The sequence below is a fragment of the Vicia villosa genome, unplaced genomic scaffold, assembly GCF_029867415.1.
Source record: "Vicia villosa cultivar HV-30 ecotype Madison, WI unplaced genomic scaffold, Vvil1.0 ctg.000585F_1_1, whole genome shotgun sequence".
NCBI classification, from domain to species: Eukaryota; Viridiplantae; Streptophyta; class Magnoliopsida; order Fabales; family Fabaceae; genus Vicia; species Vicia villosa.
The window spans coordinates 492,308-518,513 of record NW_026705267.1 but is presented as its reverse complement, the minus strand read 5'-3'; the positions used below and the strand labels follow the sequence as shown (position 1 = coordinate 518,513).

The window sequence follows — 26,206 nt, the reverse complement described above, 5'->3', positions numbered from 1 at the left end:
TTATATAAATATTTCATTAATTAGGCTTTTATTTCTTATGTTTTTAGCTTTATAAAGGTAGTTGAATTTGAATACAATGAGTCTCTTGAGCATTGAGCAGTGAGACTCGTGTTAATGACTCATCATCTTAATTCAAAATAGGTACTACTACTCAGTGTCTTATTATAATTGATATTCACTAGTAAGAGACCCGTGCTGCCGCACGGGTATTCGTCTATTTGATGTAGTATATTTTGAATGATATGAAAGTCAATGTTAAATGTCACTATAAGAAATTGTATTAATTATTATGTAAATTAATTAGACATGAAAAAAAATATAAATTTCAATAGAATATTAACTTCATAATATTATAAGAAATGTAAATGCAAAATTTAAAATATAAATAAAAAATATGAAATTATTTACCTAATTGTAAATTGAACAATAATCATATAGATTTAAATGTATTTGAAAATAATAATTTTGTCTTTAAATAAAGGTAATAGTGTGATAGTTGTGTGAATGGCTATATAGTATTATTCAATGAGATAAAATATAATTTTTATTTTATTGAAGTTAAAAAATAGATTAATCACTTGACTCGTGAGATAAATAAAATAAAAAATGTGTTGTGGGATAGTGACCCGTAAAAATAGTAAGTTTCAATGATAAAATTTATAGGAGTTGATAGAATAATTTTAGTGATAAAATTGACATGAGTTGTATTACAAAAATTGTTATATGATTTCAGAAGTTATAGCAAGACACTAAAAATTAGACAAATATTTTCAATACAAAACTCTTATAATTTGATATTAAGCATGCATTTAGCATCACACATTTCTTTATAATCACTTATAATTTAATATCAAGCATGCATTTAGCATCACACATTTCTTTATAATCACATCTAGCAAACTATTACATGTTACTATCCAAATCACATTATAGAATATTAAGAATTATTATCTCATTTTCAAAACTATTACATGCTTTTATCCATCTGATCATATTTGTTGCACTTTCATGATGTACTGTTAGCTTAAAACCAATAGGTAAAATTTCCATGCAATACTCTTATAATAAGTTGAAATAGTTGAAGTAACATTCATTGATTAAGTTAAATGGTGGCAGATGCATGTAGCCCATTAAAATGATGCTCATCATTCTATTTTCATTAATATAAAACTTGTAGCCCCAATTGATACAGGTCTCATGCCATACAACAACTTAGAATAGAAAGCATATTAAAAACTAAAAAAAATAGGAAGAATGCACTCAGTGCATTCCCCTGTTGTACACATGAAAAGATATAATCCCAATTATATATATATATATATATATATATATATATATATATATATATATATATATATAACATAGAAAGCATAAATATGGTTTGAATCTGGCCATTTATGTCTACCTAAACATATCCTAAAACTCATTGACCAAGTCTTCCTTGAAAATCTTCATTTCACACTTAAAGTCCAATTCCTCAAAACCATCTCCATTGATGCTTTGATCCAAATAGCCACATGCTTTGAGGTACACTTCATTCGTGTTCAATACCTTCTTAATCCATAAAATCATCAGTACAAAAAGCAATACAGGTAAGGAAAGCAAGCCATCAAAACCTATACAGAACAAACACAAGTAAAGTTATGCAGCAAAAGTAATATTTCATTCCAACCATCCAATACATGGTGCAATATGGTTCATGATAGAATCATATTGTAAGTTAATTCAAATTCAAGACAAAGGCTATCTTCATACCAGATTCACTTCAACCATTCATCTAAAACAACCATACTCAATTCTAACCCATAACAAAACAATTTCAGCTAAGTCAAGTTATTCACGAATTTACTTCAAGCTATTTCAAATGAATTGAGATGTGAATTGAATTAAACTGTAACTCATAAAACAATTGAAAAACAATTGGCCAAATTGATAAGACTTAATTTTGGTTTAGACATTCACTTTAGAGGGGAAAAGGATAGTAGGCTAGAAAAAGCTTCGGGTCAAACTACTCTACACCGCTATCCCGCTATTTATATATAACGGCCACAATAGTGTTTTGCACCGCTAAGGCTCTTACCATAGCGGCCAGCCCCCAGTCCCTGCTCCATTCTGCTAAAGATGGATAGCGCCGCTATTGGCCGAATACTCTTGTATTGGATAGCACTTCATCGATACTTGAGAACAATCTCATATCTCAGATTTTCAACTATAATCAATGTATAAGAGATGTAAATAAATGACTGAATGTTTCTAGTAAGGAAAATTTGTTTTCCTTGATTACACTCCTGTAACCAAAAAGAAAACATACACATGTTTAATTTAGCACACTATACAAAATATGGATTTTACATTAAAATATACAACATAATTATAAAAAAGACATACCACAAATAGGGAAGAGTGGAGATGAGGTCTTGTTATGGCCAGAACTGTACTTGTGCGTGTCTAACTGAGAAATGCAAACACTGAACTTTACATAGCAACTCAAAAAACAATCATATAAAAGTATAAATCATAATAACACAAAACCAAGTCATAAAACCTAGGGTTTCAAATTTCAAAAAATGTAAAACAGAATCGATAAACTGAACTCAATCTACAGATCTTGAACAATCAACCTGGGAGGAAGAGATTGCCTCACCTTACCAGCCTTATCAGTATTAAACAGCGTGTACAAATACTTCGGCAGCAGATGCCAGTTGAAGGTAAAAATGTTATTTTTCTAAATCAGAAGAAAACTTGGAAGCAGATGCCAATAACATTAATATTTCATATAAAAAGATAATTTTTCAGAAATTGAAACCAATATGAGAGATACCTTTATGGCTTTCTCCTCTTCCTTTTTGTAGATCTCGACTTCCTTTTTCGTGCTCTGCAAACCAATAAACCATGAATTTAAAAAATAAAACATAAAAAATTTAAACAGTTGCGGTGATGGTGATGACAACGACGATGATGAGTAGTGACTGTCGGAGAAGGAGAGGCGGCGGTCGACGGCGAGATCGCTCAAAATCAAAATCTAACCGGTTCATTGTGACACTCATGAGATGATGAATACGAAAATGGGCTTAATATTTTCTTTTAAGCGGCGGTGGCCGGAAAAAGGGTCGACGGCGGCTAGGGTTTAATGGAGAAGAGAGGGGGACGAGAGAATATGGAAGAGAGAGAGAAAATGAAAGAAAGATAGGGAAAGTAGTGTTGTGTTGGATGGAAAAGTGAAAGCAAGTACAAATTTGCATAAGCTGACGAATGAGCAAACAACACATGGCTGTAGAAAATATTCAATTTGTTAATTACTGAAGTAACCTTTTGTAAGGGTAAAGTTATTTTGTTAGAAGGTTAAATTAGGGAGTTTGGTCAATTTTATAATATTGGGTAGATAGTAGATTGATCACTTGAGTTCTATATATCTGATGTGATTTTGCTTATGCAAACAAGTACAATATCATGGAGTGGAGGGTTAACAACAGTTGAAAATAGAAAATAGTCACATGGTGATGGTTTGTTACAAATTGCAATAGAGTAGTACTAAACAGTAAGATAAAAATAAAAGTTTATATCAAGTGTCAAGTGTCAACTTAAACAGTACCCACCACCACACACAAACACTGAAAGGAAAAAAAAGGTAAATAAATAGAAAAAGAAACATGCACACCACATATTACCCATTTCCATGTGCCTCTCTCTATTGATTGATTTCTCTTGTCAAAATGAAAAGGGGTTGGTTACTGGTGATGATAGCAGAGAAACAGTAGCATATGTACATAATGAAATATGATAAAGTGGTAGTGTTGGTATTTAGTATTGGTGGATGTAGTTGTTGAAATTCTCGTTGTGTGTGGGTCAGTGGGGCTCTTGAGTTAAGGATTTAAACAACAGAAAATTTCCCCCGTGTATCCCGCGCGATGCTGTACTCTTCCTATGTATCTAATCCTACTCTAATCTATAAATATATATTTATTTACTATAAAACTAACTAAAGTTAAAAATACACTGTACTTTTTGAAAATCAAATAACATTTTTTTTTAGTATATTAAAATACGAAATAATGTGTACTATTATATCTTGATTATATCTTGGATGTTACTTCTCTTTGGTCTTATAAATAAGAAAAAATTTGTTTTTTAAATTTATTTAATAATTAATATATCTGAATAATATATAGACAGGATATATTAGTTAGTTCAATGTATTAAAAAACAATTTTTTTCTCATAAACAAAATCGGAGATATTACGATTTAACTCCTATAAAATTTTAATTTTGTTTTTTAGTTTTTGAAAAATAAAAATTTAATATTAAATTCTTGCAATTTACTCGATGTTCAATTCACTCTCTTACAAAAAAACATTAGGGACATTTTACATTGAAAATAAACTAATCCTTAAGGAGATAAAACTAACAAAGTGATTAATAAAAGTTAAAATCTATTAAAGAGTGGGATTTCAATTTTTAATTGGTTATGGCCTTTTTGATCGATTAGTTTGAGGTCAGAAGCGATTTTTAGAAGGATTTAAAATATGTGAAGTTTTGCAAAATTTGTAGTGTATGTAATTCCTTAATATCTTAAGAGTACACTTATTTAATTACACATCATTAATCCAAAACTAAAAAAAAATAAAAATTAAAGTATTGATCAGATAAACTTTCAAAAACTTCAATCACTTTCGATGTTGATATTTGTCTCTAATTATTTTCGCTCTTACCATTTGAATCTTCTTAGCTTCATTTTTTTTATAACTTCTACATTCACGATGCTTGTGATTTAATTTAGCTTTGTTCTTTTGTCAACATTAAAATCACATATGATAACTTCACAATTTGCACAACCCATAGAATCACCTTCTCCTTTTTCTTGAAGATGATAACGCATCTCGCAGGCTCATTACTTCGTCCAAGTTAGAAGACGACTTTTGAGCCAGAGACTCATTGAAATGGCCCGCTCTCAGGCCGTTTTGGAAAGCTCTAATGAACATCTCTTGATTTGGGTGAGAAACTTTTATGGTCTCCTCGTTGAACTGTTCCATGTACTCCTGCAGAGAATCAGCCGGTCCCTGATGCACGTTGAACAGATTGGTGGTTGACACCTTTCTATGTTTGCTAGCTGCGAAATGTTGAACCATCTTGCGAGTTAAATCTTGGTACCCGATGATCGAGGATCTCGGCAAACTCGTGTACCAACACAAGGAGACATCTTTGAAAGTCCCTACCATCAGCTTGCATTTTAGGGAGTCAGAGGTTCCGACTATGGCCATCTGGCTGTTGAGAGAAATGATGTACTCCTGAGGGTCGCTCTTGCCATCAAAGGATGTCATGGGCGGAGGTTTAAAGTTCTACGGAACTATGTCCTCCCAAATAGCTTATGCCAAGGGATGGAGGTCCAAAGGCTTCTCCTAAAAGTCATCGTCGCGTCCTATTTAAGTTTCTAACATTTGGACGCTGTCTTTGAGGTTTTCATTCTGCTGTCTCAAGGCCTCCACCATGGCCAGTATTTGGATCATGTTTGGTGGAGGGTCATCTCTGCCGGAAGAAGTTCCAGACATTTCGAGAACGAGAGTGGATGTGTAGTAGTGTGGCATGGAAAAGTTTTTCCTAGGCCCCACAGTGGGCGCTAAATGTTCCTGTAAAACACGTTTGGACCACCTTCCAGAAGCAAATCCAGCAAGGTCACAGCTGTATAGGTTAACTTGAGAATGTGATTAGATTGATTAAGGGATTCGAGATGCACGATAGGAGTATGCGTGAGCTCAAGAGTGAATGTGTCTTGCTTATTCCTCAGACAATAGCCCTTATTTATACCTCTGAACTGATGAACTGCAGCTTTAATGAAGTGACTCTTGGAGACCCTCAGTAATGGAAAATATTGTAACCCATGTCGCCCTCATTTAAGAGGCGCAACACTCTATAATGGTCCCAGCACTCCTTCGTATTTGTAACCTTCGTAGCCACCTACAGTAACCAGCCACTGAGGTGAGGACCGGATACTCACTCCTACTTGGGAAGATGCTCTGAGTAGGGGAGATGCTCCGACCTACACGGCTATAAACTATAAACCAGTTTCCTTACCACTGTCACACATCCCAGATCTGAGCTTTAACATCGGCCTAAGTATTTTTGGTATGTACAACAACCTTAAAAGCCCTCTAAAAGTGTGTGTTCAGATGACTTTGATTGATTTTGTTAGAAATTTTACAAATCTATGGTAAAATACTTGTGTAAGTTGATTGTTTGATTATCCTGTCAATGTCAGTTAAATAATAGTGAGATGAGAGAAATGTTGAGTACTTGTTGTGTTGGAAGAACTTTTCAAGTTTTGCTCGTTGAAGATAGGAACTGGAATGATGATGATCACGTAACACAAATATTGAATGGTGATGGTCATTTGTTATTGTTATAGTTTGTTTTTCTGTTTGAAATGTGCAGTTTAATGCAAGTTACTTGAGGACAAGCAATAGATTAAGTTTGGGGTTGTGATGACACTCTGTCATTACATATATTTCGTCAAAGAATCAGATAAAAATTAGTCAAAGAAGAGAAAATACGAAGTATAAAGGCCAAAGAATGATGCAAAAATCACTAAGTATGAAGAAATAAGGACTTGATGAAAATTGGCTGAAAAAGGGAGCAAAAAGAACAAAGTTACTGGAATAATCACGTAGGCCATCGCACGTTGTCGCGTGCGTGATAGAGCTGTGCATGCAGCATCGTGCGCGTGATGTAATCTATGAAGTGTGTGATGGGCCCTTTTTCTGGGTTTTTTCTGACGCGATCTAACTGTTTTAAAAAGGGATGTTTGGCATCTTTTCAAGGGTGCTGCGAATTTTGGCTGAAAGTGACGAAAAAGAGTCCCGAGAGTGCGATTTCGAGAGCATTAGAAACCATTGAGGTCAGCTCTTCAAGGATTTTCTCATGCAATCTTCATCTTATCACTTGGTATTTGTTTGTATTAGTATGAGTAGCTAAACACTTATAGGTTAGGTTTTGTTTGATGAACTTATTTTGAACCTGTTGTGACATATGTTTAATTTGTCAGTTTATTTTTATTTAACTGCCTCTTGTCTGTATTGATTTTTTATTTGAGATACTTTGTTAATCTGATTATAGGAACGTAGGGATTACTGACCATTAGTCTATATGTTGAAAGTTAATTATTGTACTTATGCTAATTGAATAAGAATAAGAGACCTCTAGTAGTGACTTTAGAATTAACGTACTGTTGCATTTCCTAATTTCACTTACACTGGTTGAATATGGATAGGAGACCTAAAGTATAAATTAGTGAGCTATACACTAAGGGATTGGGTATAGTGGTTTTGTTAATTCTCCGTGGAAATATAATGACTTTATCAGTCATGTAATGCAGTAAACATCAATAGGGGGAAATAAGGGATTCAATGCAAAACCTGGCCGCTTTCGCATTATTTTCAAAACAAATTTTAATTTTCAAAATCAAACTTGAAACGCCCCACCCAATTGTTACTTTTTGAACTTGCACAACTATTGTTTTGTTAAATAACAGTTCTTGTAGATACGATTTTATTTTCTTACTTCGACATTATCGGTACACTTGTCGAAAAATTATCATTTCCCTTTGTCACTATTATCTTTTCTTCCTTTGGCTTCTATCGTGACCTTAATTATATTTTTTTGGGAGACCTTTTCTCAGTGAGGGGATCACTTTTTGCTTCGTGATTTGTATCGTTTCTTATAGTCTCTTATTCTTCCACAATCGTCTTCTTGGATGTACTGGTTAACCTTCATTTCTTAACCAATTATTTAATTGTGTCATTCATGTGTATGCACTCATCCATATTATGTTTATGGCTCTTGTGGAACTAATGAGATATTGTCTAATCAATTCTGGAAGATTATTTCATGGGGCGAGGGTTTCTTATTCTCACTCCCTTGAAATTGGTGTTAACGCATTCTTACAAGATTTTTACTCTTGATGTATTGAGGGGTATGTAAATTGAACATTTGGCACGGGGACCTCAATCTTCGTCGTCCTGACGTCGGTTAGGGCCTTTTCAATCAGTCTATTATTTTCCCTGATCCACGGCCCTTTTCCAGCTCTTCCGCTAGGAGCTTTTCTTCATGTTAATGTACTGTTAGGCCTTAGTGATAATGTCACTTATACGTCTAGTACCTTCTAGTCCTAGCTTATTGAAAAATACGCAATCTGCTTCTAATCCTCTCTTAAATATCCAACACTTCATATCGTCATTCCAAAATTTTATACAACCACTAGGCAAGGTTTTGAGCCATGTCATGGCTGTCCCTTTGAGGTCCAAGACAAAAAATATCATTTCATTGCGCTCATGGCGTTGGGATAATAAAGCATAATGTCTATGTGTTCGATATGTTCATCTGGATCTCCGGTCCCATTATAACTATCTAGCTTCAGGGTTATTTTAAGGGTTTTGGAAATTCGACTACCAAGGATGTGTCTAAAGATCGAGTTTTTTATTCAATCAAGAACTTGCATTTTGATGTATCATTTTTCCTGTCACCAAGGATGGTGCAACAGAGATCTTCGAGAATGACGTCATTCAGGAGGAGTGTGGTTTACGCCTATGCCCATAAAGTCATGCGGAGGAGAGCGGTGTGCTTGATATAGGTGTCGATCCAGCAATCTGGGAACAACTCGGTGCAGAGATACGATGTCGATGAGGATCAGTAGAGGTGTGGCTCCGTGAATACTGCATAGTGTCGCTTTATGCGGCGAGTAGTCTTGGGCTGGAGAGCATTGTAGGTTCTCTTATATTCTAAAAAGTCTTTCAGCTAAGAGGTGAGCATTCAAATGTTGCACTAGGTTAAAGATGATGGTGAACAATTCATTTGACCCTTGCAATCCTAGATTGACTTGGAGTGATTGGAGGCTGCATAGCCTCACTAGTCTAGGGAGGTGCAATTGCAATTGCGATTATTTGGAAGTTTGACTTTGAAGTAATTGTTGGAAGATTAGAAAGATCTAGAATTTCTTCTAGCTAGTAGGCGGAGGAACCAGTGCCCAATGAGTCAAAGTGTTAGGAGAAGTCACGAGAATCGAAACGACTTCTCTTGTTTTAGGAGGCATATTTTTTTGCGGATCGAGAATACTAATCGTCACTTTAGGGTTGTCATTACATTGGGCAGTTATCTGAGCAGGCTTAAATGTCGTCAGATGTAGTTGATCAGATATTTGAAGGGAAGAAAGATTGGTCATTGTGATGCAACGGTATAAATACTGTGGATTTTCATGGAACTTCTCGGGAATCAGAAGTCGATTTCTACATATGACGTCATTGTTATTATCATAGAATGAAATATCAGTAATGTGGAGGGAGTGAATTCTTTCGAGATGGTGGTACGAGTGTTTAATGTGGTGTATAACTAAAAATATCCTGAGTATTATAATATAACCATACTTTTTTGTCTAGGGACAACTCATCTCATTCACTCTCATTACTAAGTCGATGTCAGAGGGTGTGTGGCTTAATTCACTAATCTTAGAATAGGTATTTCCAATGACTTATTGATCAAATAATCACATTTATAAATATCACAAATAGGCCGTTGAACAATTCATTTGATCTTTACATATATCATAATACAAATGTCTTCTTTCTCATTTATCACATAGTATCATTTATTATACTCACTGCAAATACATATATTATTACAATTTTGATAATTATTAGACGTAGAAATAACTAACTTGTCATGCATTTATGAGTCCAAATACTATAGACGTAGAAATAACTAACTTGTCATGCATTTATGAGTCCAAATACTAATATTAAATTAAAATCACATACTAACCTGCAAAAATACAAATTAGGTTTAGAATGTGAATGGAGTAGAGATATGGGCCAAGGCTGGATGTAAATGGGCCAAGATGAGTCGTTGTCAATAGTCCAATCGGCCTACTTTGTGGGTTCACGGTAGTAAATATTGATACATACATCCAAATATTCCTATATCTAAGAAAAAACAAATTCTTCTATTGTACTATGATGTTAGAAAATATTTACAGTGAATTCTCTTTTTTATCTTATTTTTTCAACGTAGTCTTCTATTTTATTTTAATTTTAAATAACTTAGCATGATAGACACACAAAAAAAACAGTTGACACACTAAGCAATACGGAGGGGATTTTCTCCGTGTAAATAAAAAAAGTTAAGAGTAAATAATAAAAACCATATGTTTTTAAGAGAAATGTTTATTATACTCAATTCAAATATAAAATGTTTATGTACTTTTATCTCTTTTTAATTTATATGTACCATATAATATGATATGACTTTTTTAGCCAAAAAAAATTGAATATGATGAGATCATCTTATCGATGTGCAATGCAATGTTGTTGTATTGTACTAGTAGAATTGAATAGTGGTGGTAAATGGTAGTAGTTGTATTGAGTGAGTGAAAGGGGGAATGGGAAAGAAAGCAAGAAAGAGAAAGAAAGCATGATGGTGGATGATTGATTGAATGTATGAGTGATTGATATATTGTGAGTATTTGAAGATTGATTTGTTGAGTAGTTGAATGAACATGATAAAGAAAAGATAGGGGCCCTGAGAGTGAGGTGTACGTACTACGTGAAACAAGGAGAGGGAGATGCTTTAAAAATTGAAATGCAAATAACACAGAGACACAGTGGCAATCATGTTGATAAGACTACTGCACCTCTTTTATACAGAATTACAGACTACACAACTTGCACCCGTCATCCACGACCCTACTACTCTAACGTGCCGTGACTTACGACACTTTTTACGCTCCTTCCTATTTCAGGTCTAACTATTGTTCTTCAATTTAACCTTATTTTATTCTACTTTTCTTATTCTACCAAGCTTAATAATTATTTACCCTAATAAGTACTAGTCTTCAAAAAAATACTATCAATCTGCCCACTTTTCCTATAATTTTTTAAACTAGTACGTACTATTTTATTTTCATATTACATGGCTACTTGTGTGTTGGGTTATACGGTGATTTTTTTTACTACTATATCACACAAACCAAAATTATATAGTACATTACCACATCATGAAAAAAAATACCACAATGCCACACTTTTCTTTATGGTTCGTCCACCTATTATACGAGAAAGAGAAAAAAAATTTCAATTGGGGTTCGGCCAGGGGTTGGCCGACCCTATACAGATTTTTTTTTTGAAAATTAAATATAGAGTGAGAAGCACTTCTGAAAATTCTAAAATATTCTTGGAATATGCATATCCGAACACACCTAAAAAAATTTGAGATTTTAGTTAATTCAGATATGTATATCCGAAGACACCCCAAAAAAATTGTAAGAGATTTTTTCGAATATGCACATTATTATTTAGACACATAAAAAAATTGAAATTTTGGTTAATTAGGATATACATATCCGAAGACACCCCAAAAAAATTGTCAATGATTTTTTTCGGATATACATATTATTATTTAGACATCCAAAAAAATTTGGAACTTTGACTAATTCGAATATGCATATCCGAAGACACCCCAAAAAAATTGTCATAGATTTTTTCTTATATGCATATTATTATTTGGTTCTTCTAAATTTTAGATAATAATATATCTTATATTTATAAAATATTAATAATTAAAAATAATAATTTATATTAAAATAATGAAAAAAATTGAATTAAAAATAATAATTTTTAAATTCTAAAAAAATTAAATAAATTATTTCTAAATACAATTTTCTATTTATTTTTTCAATAGATATCTTAAAATAAATTATTAATTCCTCAACTTTTAAATGAAAACCATTTAATTAAAACGGACAAAGATAGTATATATTATGACAATAATTTTAAATAATAATTAAAACGGACAAAATTAAAATTTATAAAATTAATTAAAGAAAATATATAATTTAAAGAATAAATATTTAAATTAAAATTTTAAAAAAATGAGATTTTAGTTAATTCGGATATGTATATCCCAAAAATTTCAAAATTTTTTCGGATATGCATATCCGAAAAAATCTCTGACAATTTTTTTAGATGTCTTTGGATATGCATAGAGCTGTCAAATGGGCCGGCCCGGCCCATCCCGCTTCGGCCCGGTGGACCGTGTTTTAATGAACTGGCCCGACCCAATTTTTTAATGGGCCATATAAAATGAGCCCGACCCATATTTCAAAGGTCCGTGCGGCCCTATGGGCCAGCCCGACCCGTACTTCAATATTATAATTTTAATTTTATAAAAAGGATGTAATGGATAAATGCAATACAACATAAGTAGAGAGTCATCATAAACGTATATAAGTGATGTTTTAAAATATTTATCCATAAATATATATATGAATACCACAAAATCATTCATATAAAAGTATAAAGTAGCTTAATATTATCACTAATAGTTATCAAATTTTCTCTCATTCTCACAATCATTTCTTTGATCACATCATTTTGAAATTATATCTTGATCCTCTTTTAACTTTTTTTTATGACTTGAAAACACATTTATGAAATCATATCTCATATCAATCTTTTTTCCCCAAAATTTACCAAAATCTTTTTCTAATGGGCCAGCCCGAAGCCCGCTTGGCCCGACCCGGCCCATAAAAAACATAGGCCCGATGGGCTGGCCCAAAAAGATAGGGTCGTGTTTTTTAAAGGTATTTTGCGGCCTGGCCCGTGCTAAATTGTAGGGCTTATGGGCCGGCCCGATGGGCCGAGTCTATTTTGACAACTCTAGATATGCATGTCTAAAGGATATTTTGGAGTTTTCAGGGATATTTTTCATCCTATATGAATGTATAAAAAAATTCTGTATTATAAAATCAAAAAATCATTTAATTTTTCAAAAAAAAAAAGACACTGTACAGAGTCGGCCAACCCCTGGCCGAACCCCAACTGGTGAATTTTTTTTTCTTCTTCTCGTCCAATAGGTGGACGAACATTAAGTGAAAGTGTGACATTGTGGTCGTTTTTTTTTTTCATGACGTGGCAATGTGGTATATAATTTTGGTTTGTGTGACATAATAGTAAAAAACATCTCATACGATAGCACACCGCTACCTCACGTTTAAACGCCATTCCACCGCAATTTTTGAAAGCTCCAAGTGTTAGCTTCGTTGTAACTTGCGGTGTAAACGCGATACTGTAAAATGCCAAACTCACGCTCCATCATTTACATTGACGTCCTCTTTAATTGTTACTAGTATATACAATATTGGTAAGCTCACTTTCTTCGACTTTTTTCTATTTAATTTTAACATCTCATATTATTAGACTATTTTAATATTTAAATTATTAATAAAATAGTTAAATTGTTATTAAAATTAATCATTTTGAATAACTAAAATATAAGTTAAGTCTAAGGCGAGGGCTCAATTAAATATCTCACTGATAAAACTTTTAAATATAGTCATAAAATTAAATGTATGCTTCATATCTATTATAATAAATAGGGTTAAATATGTTTTTGATCCTTATAAATTACTAAATTTTACTTTTGGTCCCATAAAAAGTGATATGTTTTTGTTCCTTACAAAATTATTATGTACATGATTTTAGTCTCTACTGTTAAAACAATGCGTATTTTTAGATGATTATTTTACAAGTATGTTTAGAACGTTATAAAAAGTTCCTTGAAAAAAAAAAGAAACTCAAAATTTGATTTCTAATTCAAAATTTTCTTTACTTTTATCATTATCTTTCAAAAAATTTAAAATTTATATTTGATTCTTTTTATTTTAAAAAATTCTAAAATTTGGTAAAAAAAACATTTTACAGCATTCTATAAAAAAAAATTATTCAAAAATTTAAAAGTTAAAAGGTAATTAAACAATTTTAAAAAATAACATAGATTAAAACTGCATACATAAAAATTTTGTACGACCAAAATATGTCATTTTTTTAATAGGACTAAAAATAAAATTTGAAGTATTTATAAGGAGAAAAACATATAACCCTAATAAATATGAGAATATTTAAAATTAAGGGTTAAATATGTTTTTAGTCCCTATAAAATTACCTAAAATGTCTTTTAGTCCTTATAAAAAAAATATTGACTTTTAGTCCCTATAAAGTTACTTTTGCACTCAGTTTTAGTCCCTGTAGAGGGACCAAAAGTGAGTGCAAAAGTAATTTTATAGGGACTAAAAGTCAATATATTTTTTATAGGGACTAAAAGCCCAAATTGAGTTATTTATAGGGACCAAAAACATATTTAACCCTAAAATTAATTATAGGTAGTCTTTTTCACACAATGTTAAAAGTGTTATATTTTTGGTAAGATTTTTGTTTCGTTAAATTTAAGTTTTGTTACATTCTCATATTCGTATGCCATTGTTTATTGTTTTATATCTCTCCATATTTCTCTATCACTGTTTCAATTTTTTTCAGGCGGTCTGTAACACTCCAATAATACCCGATAATTATACGAAAATCAAAGTATAAAATTCAAGAAAACATACAATTGAGATGCCACGTTTCGTCATTCAAATCATTTACGACATTCACGCCTTCACATAGATACATAGCACATAAACATAAACGGACAATTAAAATTAATCCTCAAAAATCACTTTATCGAAATAATTATTTTATCTGGCAGCGAAATTCACAAAACTTCACAATAATTTATTTTAATCATAGCATCTTCATAAAACAACTTTGAGTCACAAACCAAAGTAAAACATCACTAAAAATTCATCAAACATAACAATTAATAAAACAATCGTTTATCCACCCGAGTGCTATGTATCAAAGCGACCACTGACTCGACTCACAACGTCTAAATCTTCATCAAAGCTATCACCTGCATGTTACCAGTATAAACGTAACGGTGAAACAAAAGAAAGGGGTGAGATATCAAACCATATAAACAAGGTGATGATAAACAGTATCTCTAGGTTCAAGTCATAATAATCATCACTTTGCGGTATAATCATTACCGTCTAATTTACTTCACCGTTTTAAATTAAAACAAAACACGTCACAATATCTAACATAATTCATATTCATAATACACAGCGATTCACATAAGTTCACATATCAAATCCCATAAACTCATAATCACACAAATGTAATGTGACTATAACAAATGCACATGCATGTGGTACCCAGGACTTCGGCCTCCATCGCCAATTGTCAATAAATAGAGGCATCAAAACAGGCATAAGCCTTTGTCATTGTTTGTCAATTCAGGCCGTCACAAAATGCAATCATGAGACTCAATAAATGCATCATCATAAAACAAACCACAACACATCGTCACGAGGCATACGCCTATATCACAAATGTTACCAATAATTAGAGGTAACTCAACGTCACTTTATTTGTTGCATTTCACAATAGTCACAAACATGTCACCGAATATCATCACAAAGGCATTTGCCTACGTCATCAAAATTATCAATAATCATTGATAAACAATCGTCACAACAGCAAGTCAACAACAATCATAATCAACAACAACAACAACAAATCGTCACGAATAGTACAACGGTAATTCACATATTTTAACAAGTCATTATGTCACAACATCACGAACATCACAAAACAATGGATATCGAATTATTCCTGGACACTCTTACTTTGTTCTACTCTGTTAAATTATTTCCGGTCTACCATAGTTTATTCCGGTTACGGACATACTCTAGAACTATTTCCTGTTACTTCTAAAAATTGCCATGTTACTGTCAAAAATATAGTGGTACTGTTACTTAGAATTTGTTCTACTACACTGTTACCGTTAAGAGAAGTTATTCTGCTAAATACTACAAGGCTTTTTCCTAGTATTTGATCCATTCCCATAATTACTACTACGCCACTTGAATGGGGTTAATTTAATTAATTGCAAATCGTTTTAAGTCCAATTCAATTCACCTGTGGTACCTAACAGTATCAAATATACCATAATACTGAGTAACTAATATAGTCTTTATTTCATTTAAGGAAATTATCCTAAATGGTAAGGACCTCATCCCCATTATATGCAACACGTCCCACAAGGGGACTACTTACAACAAAGGGCGTCCGCCCCATACAAAAAGTGGGGTCTTCCCACTTGCCTCAAGGGACGTCCATCCCATGTATATGGCCCCCGTCCCTAACGTTTTCTTCTTTCTCTTCTCAGACTTAGATTCTTATTCCGGTATCAGTGTTTAGTCAAAAAAACAATTTCCAATCTCAACAAAATTTATCATCGCAGCATCGCCAATTAATTCACAACTCAATATATATATATATATATATATATATATATATATATATATATATATATATATATATATATCATCAATCACAAATTTACTCCAATCATCACAGACAACACAACCAACATTATTCACACATAGTAACATAGTTTTTCACACAATTCCAAAAAAATTCACACTGCGACATCACAGACACCAAAAAAATCATACCAACATATAGAAATAATATTAATTCCCTAAACTCCACATACGATTCATAATATCCCCGTTTATAGAGCAAGAACGTCACCTTTACCTTATATTCGGAGTCCGCTATACAATTTCGGTCGAAACCCAACTTTTTCGGCTCTACATAATCCTTCCGGTTTCTTTCCTCTTCCACAATTTCTCTTCCTTTCAGCAATTTCTTATTCACAGCAGTGTCTTTCCGTAGCATTACCAAAACCCTTATTCCTTTTCTATCTGCTACTATTCCCTCCTTAAAACGTTATGTTACTGAGTTTCCAAAACCTAGGTGTATTACCTCACAAATTCCAATTTGGGCCACAACCAATCACACGTGCATCACAATACTCAACCCATGCAATTTATTTTATTCAACTCCCTATTTACTCAATACCTCACATTTTCCGGTCTAATTTTAATTACTCGGAAAATTCCCAAAACTTCAAATATTATTCAAATAATATTTCTAATACTGAAAATATTAAAATTCTCGATTAAATATCGATCCGCTATCCCGAACTAATACCGACTAAATCGTCCAAATACGCAAAAAATTCAATAAATGTCCCAAATGACTAAATTAAGCAAATAATCGTTTTTTTGGGTATTGGACGGTCACCGTTATAAACAAAGAGAAAGTACACCATATCCAATGTCCATGGTTTGGTAATTGGCATTTTATAAAGCGGAACCAAATTCATAATCACAAATTCTCATCTCTCTCTCTCTCAGTCACTTTCTTCTCCGGTCTGTTTCGGTTTCTTCGACGATTTCAATCACTGATTGGCGTTTTTCGAGCTAGGGTGTTAATTGTCGTTCAATTTTCTGGTGTGGTAAGTTTTTTCGATCGAACTATTTTGTTAACTAATTTTTTTATTGTTTTTGCTGGTTTTCTTCCGGCAGAGAATTCCTTTTAAATTTGACTTTGATTTGGGATTTTCTTTGTTGAATTAGAGTTGAGATTTCGTGGTTAATTACTAGTGATGTTAAACATGTTAATAAATTGTTATGAATTGATTAATTAGGTTACATTTGAGTGTACAAGAGAAATATTAAAATACATTTTTCTTTTCTAAAATTGTTATTTAGTAAGCCAAATCTGTTTGAGTATATGTGTTTGTAATTTTTGTTATGAAATAAAGTGGATCACATAATTGGTGCAAGAAATAGAGAAAGAGCATTAGTACTATTTGTCGAATAGTTATTGGTGGTATGGAGGTAAAAGGAGCAATTTGTGAATACTGGTATTAGTGTACTTTGGTGTTTATGTTAAAATTTTATGTTGTTTATTGTGATAGAGACTAGAAGACTTTTCAACTAGAGTAGTTGATGAAGCAACAGGTGAAACCACTGTTGTTGTTGACATTAGCGTTGAGGATGGAGAATCTATTGAAAAAATTATAAATGTTGATAGTATGGAGGATATTCTTAGCATGAACCTGAAAAATATTAAGTCCCCATGAGACAAGGAAAATTCAATTTTAAAGCCTGGACATGGGTTATACATTCTACGACCAGTATGCTAATTAAAATGAAGGAGTTTGCAGTTTGCAGGAGCAAGATCCTTCGAAGGAAAAAAGGAGAAATATTACAGCGGACATTTGTTTGTCACAGGCAGGGGTTTACGGAGGATAAAGGTTTAACAATAGAAAATCGTAAGTGTGAGTGTAAACTTGAGACTCGGTCAGGATGTGTAGCAAAATTTCGAGTGCATATAGATATGTTCTCACAATGTTGGTGGATAACATTTTTTAACGATCGACACAACCATGAGCTTTTAGATCAAGAGTACCATGGAATGCTTGCTTCACATCAAAAAATGAAAGAGTCAGATATAATGCAGATGAGCGACATGTTGAAGGTTGGTATAAGGTCGTCTCAATTCTATGGTTCTTTTGCCAACCAATCGGGAAGGCATGAAAAAATAGGGTTTCGTAGGAAGGATATATAAAATCAGATAGGAAAGAAATGTCTTCTGCAACGATGTGATGGTAAAAATGCTTTACACTATCTTCATGGACTGACATTAGATGACTCGGTGATATTTTATCGCCACACTGTTGATGGAGAAGGTAGGCTTGAACACCTTTTTTGGTGCGATGGTATAAGCCAAATGGATTTCAAAGTTTTTGGTGATGTGTTAGCATTTGATGCAACATATGAGACGAAAAAAGACCATTGCCCCTTAGTGGTGTTTTGTGGAGTTAATAACCATAATCATAATATTATAATTGGCGATGCTATTGTTGCAAATGAAAAAGAAGAAACATATGTGAGGGTTCTTGAACAAATTTTGGAAGCAACGTTAGGTAAGTCGCCTATATCTGTCATTACTGATTGTGATCTTGCAATGAAGAAAGCTATAAAAAGGGAGTTTCTGGTTGCTTATCATAGATTGTATGCTTGGCATCTAATTCGTAATACAACGCCTAACATTGGTGTTCTTGAGTTTATTAGTCATTTTAAGAAATGCATGTTGGGTGACTATGACCTGGGTGAGTTTCGGCGCAAGTGGGCTAACATGATTGACGTATTTGAGTTGCATGACAAAAAGTGGGTTAGTGAACTGTATGCATAGAAAAAATATGGGCTATAGCTCATATATGCGAAAAATTTGTTATTGGGTTCATAACTACCTCTTTGTGTGAGGGGTTACATTAAAAAATGGGAAAGTTTTTTCACTCACGATATAATTTAAGCGAATTTTTATTACATTTTCATCGATGTCTTAATTACATGCATTATAAGAAGGTCGAAACTGACTTTGCATCAAATTACGGTGATCCTGTGCTACAAACAAGATTTCAAATCATGAAGCGTTGTGTTGGAAAGTTATTTACTAGGAAAATATTCTTTATGCTTTGTGATCTTCTTCCACGGTGCGCAAAGATAGTAGTGGCAACATGCAATCAAACTTATACATGTTTCATATACACAGTTTGCAAGTACCAAGCATCAAAAAGGGAGTTGAACGTATCATTTTATCCTGATGATAACATGTTCAAATGTTCTAACAAGAAGATGGAATCATTTGGCCTTCCGTGTGAGCATATCGTTGCACTATTAATTTTTTTAGATGTCGCAACCAGAAAATGAAGAAACAGAGCGACACCCAAATGTGACAAAATCAAACTTCAAAAAATTAAAATGCATGCCTCACTAAACGACCTATTATGCGTCCTAATGTAACAACATCAACCTATTATGTGTTTACCTTGAAACTAATGCATCAAAATCCAAAACAAATTAAGAAAATGAAAAATTATTAAATGTAAGAAGTCAGAGATTTTCGATTGAATATAATGGAGTAGAGGAAGCTTGATGTCCTAGGCTTTAATGCAATGCAATAAAAATAGCGAGAAAACTTGAAAAATAAGGGAAGTCAAGTTTATTCAAGAGTTATGTTTTTGGTTTTGAGTAAATTCTTTGAAATGAAATGAAGAAAAAATAAAAGGAAGGTCTGATGCAATATAAGATTCAAATGCATATGAAACTTAACCTCCGTAAAAAAAAAAAAAAGAAAGTTAACCTTCGTATATACTTTTCTATGGTTTGGCTTGTGTATGAGACTTGCCTTTGGTTTCATTTTTGGTGTTTTTCGGAGGTTAAGTTCCGGATTTGAGTGTTTTTAACTAGGGCGAAGGAGTGCCAAAAGTAACCCCATTTTAATACTTTGGGCCTTAAGTACACGTAAACCATATTTAGCCCAATAACTTATACCACTGTAACAAATTTGGTCTGATTGGCTCGCACTTCGCGAAAGTTCTTTCGAAACTCACCGTTACTCTATCCCTTTTTTCATCTCAAACTTAGCTATGCTACATTTCATTCTTTCTCTGTGACTGAAATTGTGACTAGAACCGCACTTCAGTTTACCGTTACCTGCATAGCACAAGATGGTACTACAGTTTATTCACTCTTCACGATTCCATTTGATTTCACCAACTCTAATACTTCATCGTTTCTTGCTCCTAATCGTTCATTTTTTATATTTTCAGGATTTCCAGGGTTTCTTAAACGACTTGCAGGATTGGGAACTTTCCACAAAGGATAATAAAGCGGCAAAAGCCAAATCACAAAAGGAAAATGTTGGTAATTTTTATCTTAACCTTCAAAACTAATTGCAATCATCATCTATGTTGGTGTATATTAGTGGAGGAGCATCTTATATGTAAATTGATTTCGTAAATTTGATTTTGTTTAAAAGTAAGTTCTATTTAAAGTGATTTATGTTTGAAGAAGTTCTCTTATAAGTTAGTTGAACAATAAGTTTGAGACTGAAAATCAAGTATGAAGTCAAAAGCTCTAAGTGTGTGTGGTTATAATTGATTTTGAGTTAATTGATTCTGGTGGTTTGAAGTAAGTTGAAGATAAAATGTTTTATGATTGGATACATTTTGTAATAGTGAGTTGAACATTAAATTTTAGTGTGTTTGATTCTAGAATTTATTATGCGGTGACTCTTCCAAAAGCTAAACCAAACATACACTTTGTAGAATTGATTTTGGTTAAAAGTGACTTGAATGTAAAGTGATTTATGTTTGGATACTTTTATGTAAAAGTGAGTTAGAACAACAAATTTCAGTGTAAAAATCAGTTTAAATTCAAAAGCTACAAATCCTAGATTCACCTAGAATCAATTTTGAAAGCAAAATCAATTATATTTTTTGAGAAAACAAACATGTTACTTCAATTCAAAATCAAGTTTAAATATCCAAAATTGCTTTTAGCTCTTCCAAAATGAAAACCAATGTAAAAGTTAGTTACGAATTTTAAATTTAAGTAGAATCAATTCCGAAAGCAAGCACAGGAACTCTTCTCCCAGAAAGGTAGCAAAACTAATTATATACTTCAAGAATCAGTTCTGTCTCTCTTAAAATTGAAACCAATGCGTTACCAAACACACGTCCACTTAGCCAATTCTGCCATTTTTTGAAATGGTTGTGTTCGGTGTTGCTTTTTTTTTTTGCAATTTGTAGAGATTTTGTTAACTAAATAAGGCGATAATTCAGGCTGTATATACTGTTTGAAAACTGTAGCCATTTTTAAAAGGGATAATTTATTTACTTTCATGTTGACTCTATATTTAATGATGTCTCCATTAGGAAAAGGACCGACCCTGTACTTTTCCCCCGTATATATTGGTATGCTATATATGTATGTAATTGCTTATGTATGGATGTATTAATTCATTTGTGATGTATGGCATTCTGATAGAAATTCACAAAAGGTTCATCTTCTCAGAGTGGTGGATCAGTGGGTGTAGAGAATGGATCAAGAGGAGGTACTAATTCTTTTGATCTTTCAAGAAATTCTTCAGCTCAGTATGATTTCTCAAGAAACAATGATCTGTTGAGTCGTGTGAGTAGTAGTTTTGCTTCTGAAGATGTTCCTGATGCTGCATCTGAGAAAGACCTGGTAGGAGCTTTTTTACCTTTCTCAATTATGTTTTGGGCTTGCGGTAACAGGGTGGAGGAAGTTGATTCATTAGGATGCTAGTAATAGAAATAATATATAACATTACTTGGGTCCAGATAATTAATTTAGCAACAGTAAATAGATTATGCATTTGTTACCGTCTTGTGTGATGCTGAAGATACTGCAATCCATTTATATTGCAGGGTAATGAGTTTTTTAAACAGAAGAAATTTAAGGAAGCTATTGATTGCTATTCAAGGAGCATTGCCTTCTCACCAACTGCTGTAGCGCATGCAAATAGGGCAATGGCCCATATAAAGCTAAGAAGGCAAGCTTACATTTTGTCTTGAAAGAATTATAGTTTATTCATCAAATATAATCGTCAATGGTGTGATTTTAAATATAAGAAAGTAGTTTTTTACACATACTGTCATATGTTAATTGGTCTATCACTTTACTGATGCTCATGAAGGGCACTCTGGCTAAAGATTTTATGTTTCTTTTCTCACCTATTTGTGTTGGCAGATTTCAAGAGGCTGAGGATGACTGTACGGAGGCCTTAAATCTTGACGATCGCTACATAAAAGCATACTCGCGGCGAGCAACGGCTAGAAAAGAACTTGGGAAAAATAAAGAATCCATGGAGGGTGTGTTAACTTAACATGCAAGCAATATGTGTCTGTTGTCTCAAACATATTCTGATATTTGTATCAGTTGACTATCTGACTTGCTTTAATTACAGATGCTGAGTTTGCCATGAGGTTGGAACCTAACAATCATGAAGTCAAGAAACAGTATGCTGATGCCAAATCGCTTTACGAGAAAGTAAGCACACAAGTTGTTCCAGTATTATTACAAGACTACTACAAAAAGTCGCGATTTTAATCCTTATTATTTTCTATTTTTAATAGCTGGACAAGCCATGAATAATGAAGTAAGGGTTAGAGTTGCATGGAAATTTTAAATTCTAGTTTCATCCCTCACTTGAGTATGCAAATGAACGTATTGATTTGTAATACAAAATCAAATTAGTTGATGCCTTCAATAAGATTCTGAGCTAAAGGGCCTTAGATTTAGTAGCCAGGGTGGAATAAAGAATTACAACTTTAGCAAGCCTTTAGAGATGGAATGTGAGGAATAAGATACTGCAAACGATAACATTATAAGAAGATGAATCTAATGTATAAGTTTTTTCAATTTGAAAAAGAGTGATGGATATTAGTTAGAAGTGTTTTCCATAATATAAAGAAAGCTTTGAAGAAAATGGTCAATTTTGAAACCACCTGTTTGTCAGCATATGTTCAGGCCTTATGGAGTAAACTTTTAGGCTTTGTTTGCGAGTTTGGAGGGGAGGGGAGGGGAAGGCTTCCGAAAACGAAAATTTAAAAAAATATAGGAAAATATTTGACAATTTTTGAAAAAATGATTTTGTTTAGAATGATAAAAGAGTCATTATCATTACTAAATTTTTAATTTTCAGAATACTATAACAACCTAAAAGATATTTGGAAAATTTATGTAAGCCCTCCAAAACCCTCATTCAATATAATTTTTGAGTTCCCCATTTTATGGGGTTTTTAGTATTATGAAGAAAACCAAACCCTCCAAAACCCTCCTACCCAAATTCTTTTTACTCTTTTCACCCCATTCTTCTTATTTTCCAAAGCCCTCCCCTCCTTTCCCCTCCAAACTCGCAAACAAAGCCTTAGGGATACCTGTGTTACAAAGATTTTGCCATGGCAGGGTCAGGAAAGGGTTGGTCGGATCTATTTCAGGCATCTGTATATCTACTTCCTGAAATATGACCAAATTCTTGAATGAGCAAACTCTGTAGAGTTTAAGGGGCTGACAGAATAAGTTTTGGGGTTGCTAGAAAATTGTTAGAAACTGGTACTAAAATATGATTTAGTTGTAGATAATAAAAATATCTATCCCATAAGTATTTTCACTATCTTTCTCTATTTACTCCTAAAAATAAACAACACAACTGACAGATAATAAAATCATAACTGCCAATAACAATAAGTCAAACAAAAACATATTTGCTGCTGGATAAGGAAGTGTTTGCGAGAAAATGCATCAGTGATGCGAAGAATCAGAGCAGAAACCTTGTAAAAATGGTTGGTTTTTAACCTGATCTACATTCTGTTGGGTAAAACTTATGCAGTCTTAAAATCACTTTAAAAAATGGAACGGTGGTAAAAAAAAGGGAAATTAATGGGGATTTGATAGTGTGTTGGCTGCAGTAGCTGTGAAATATCTGTCTCATGTCCTCATTTCAGACGGCAAAGGCTGCTGCACAAAAACATGACATGATGCCACTTTATGACCAGGCTTCACGACGACGCGCTAGAATTCTATAGTGTGCAGTTAACTGTTCTTGTTTCATGTCCATGTTTTTCCTCACTTCTTTGGTGCAAGAATTAAACTGTTAAATTGCCTTTTGTCCAGGAAATTCTACATAAAACATCTAAAGCACTAAAAAACACTATGCAAAAAATGGGAAAGTCTGAGGCAAAAGTTAATGGAAGCAGCAGCATCCACTCTGTTTCACATGGTACTCAAAAGTCAGGTCTAGCTGAAGCTCATCATCAAACCAAGGTACAAAATACAAATAACTTCAGTCTTTACCAAAACATTTTTAGATATACTGATATCTCTGTGGATCAGATAGATATACTTTGTTTGGTGTTCCTCGTATATAGTGTCCATCATAAAATTTGATTATGTTTACAGGGTAGTGAGGGGAAAATTCCTGCTAAAGAATCACTCTTAATGGAGGAGATCAGTACTAAGGCTACAAAATCTGGAAGCAAGACTCAAGGACAAGTAGGCAATGGTTCTAGGGAAGGCCGTGGCGCAACCAACAGCTTGGACCAGGTTAAACTTTATCTTCAAATCCTTCTCCCTTCTAGTTTAGTAGTGTAGATCTAGTGCATATTGTGGTTCTGTTTAGAAGCAACATTTATGTTATTCACAAGTTCTTATTTAAGTTTTAATGTATCCACTTAATATTAAGGGTTTTTTAATTTACCCCTAAATTGTTTGCCAGTATCATTGTATTGTTGTGATTTTAGGATATTAGTTTTTCGGTTTTGATGCTAATAATTTTTCCAACCTTCGTTCATTGTCCTGCTTCACATTTTTTCGTCTCAAATTTTTAACAGAGAAATCACAAAACTAGAAAGCCGGAAATTAAAGCATCTGTTGAGCAGCTTGCTTCTCGGGCTGCTTCTCTAGCCATGGCTGAAGCTGCAAAAAATATAACACCGCCAACTACAGCTTATCAGTTTGAAGTCTCTTGGAGAGGGTTTTTAGGTGATCGTGCTTTGCAGGCTTGTCTATTAAAGGTATTCAAATTTGTTGTGCATTTATGATTCTCATATATATTGAATTCCTGTTGTTAAATGATCTGCTTTTCTATTTCTTTTTATGCGTTAGGCATTGTCTCCCCAAGAATTACCGAAAATATTCAAAAATGCCTTATCTTCTACCCTGCTTGTTGAGATCATCAAGTGTGCTGCATCTTTTTTCGCGTAAGTATTTTTCAGAGAAAACTATTTTGTTATTTAGACTTCTGCTTGACCTTTAATCAGGACAACAAATTTGCTCTTTTGGCAGTGAAGACATGGATCTAGTTGTCAGTTATATGAACAATTTAACCAAGGTACCGAGATTTGATGTGATCGTAATGTGCCTTCCATCAGCAGATAAGGATGGTATGTATGTTTTTTTTATTAGGGGTAGAAATCTCGTTTCTATTATTGCCAAACTTTTTGAAATCTCTAGAGTTTAATAGGTTTCATGAAAACTCTATTACAATCTTGTTCTTTTTATGTTGTTATTTGGCACTAATGTTCAACGTTGCATGAATGGTTTTTTTATGTTGTTATTTGCCTCTAATATTCAATGCTAGCTGAATCGTTAATATGAATGAGTCAAATTATTTATATTTTATGTAGACTTGCGCAAGATCTGGAATGAAGTGTTCTGTGGTGAAGCAACTCCGACGGAGTATGCAGAGATTCTGGATAGCCTCCGATCAAAGTTCTACCTTGGCTAGTTAATGCTTTTGATGTTTTGTCATATTGGATCTCTTTTTGGCAACCATATTCAAATGTAAATTATTACAGTATTAATCATGGAGCATTATAGGTTCTCTCAAGCATTAACTAAATATGAAAATGGAGGCTGAGGATGCAAATTTACTTAACCTTTTTATTTTGTGTGAATTCAAGTTGTAACTAATAGTTGGAAAAAAGTATTTCAAAAGAGGGATCCAATTTTCTGTCATGAACTATGGTTCCTTTTCAAACTCTATCAAACATGTAAAGGGATGTGTCAATTTTCAACATTTTATAAAAAAAATATATGCTCAACCTTTCTTGTTTGGACTTT

The 26,206-nt window shown here is 33.1% G+C and overlaps 1 protein-coding gene across 4 annotated transcripts; it reads left to right on the top strand.

Annotated features, from left to right (window-relative positions):
* Positions 1-20,147: 20,147 nt before the first annotated feature.
* On the top strand, positions 20,148-26,206 carry LOC131629595 (uncharacterized). 4 transcript variants are annotated; one of them, XM_058900379.1, is made up of 12 exons: positions 20,148-20,289; positions 20,389-20,478; positions 21,635-21,808; positions 22,012-22,136; positions 22,334-22,455; positions 22,551-22,633; positions 24,260-24,409; positions 24,545-24,688; positions 24,976-25,158; positions 25,250-25,344; positions 25,430-25,527; positions 25,771-26,206. In XM_058900379.1, exons 1-12 carry the CDS (start codon positions 20,287-20,289, stop codon positions 25,869-25,871), a joined length of 1,368 nt encoding a protein of 455 aa, XP_058756362.1. In that variant the 5' UTR covers positions 20,148-20,286; the 3' UTR covers positions 25,872-26,206. The 4 variants fall into 4 exon arrangements, with proteins under 4 accessions (XP_058756362.1, XP_058756360.1, XP_058756363.1 ...); XM_058900377.1 differs by having other exon boundaries at positions 21,608-21,808; XM_058900380.1 differs by having other exon boundaries at positions 20,252-20,289; positions 20,389-20,482; positions 21,608-21,808.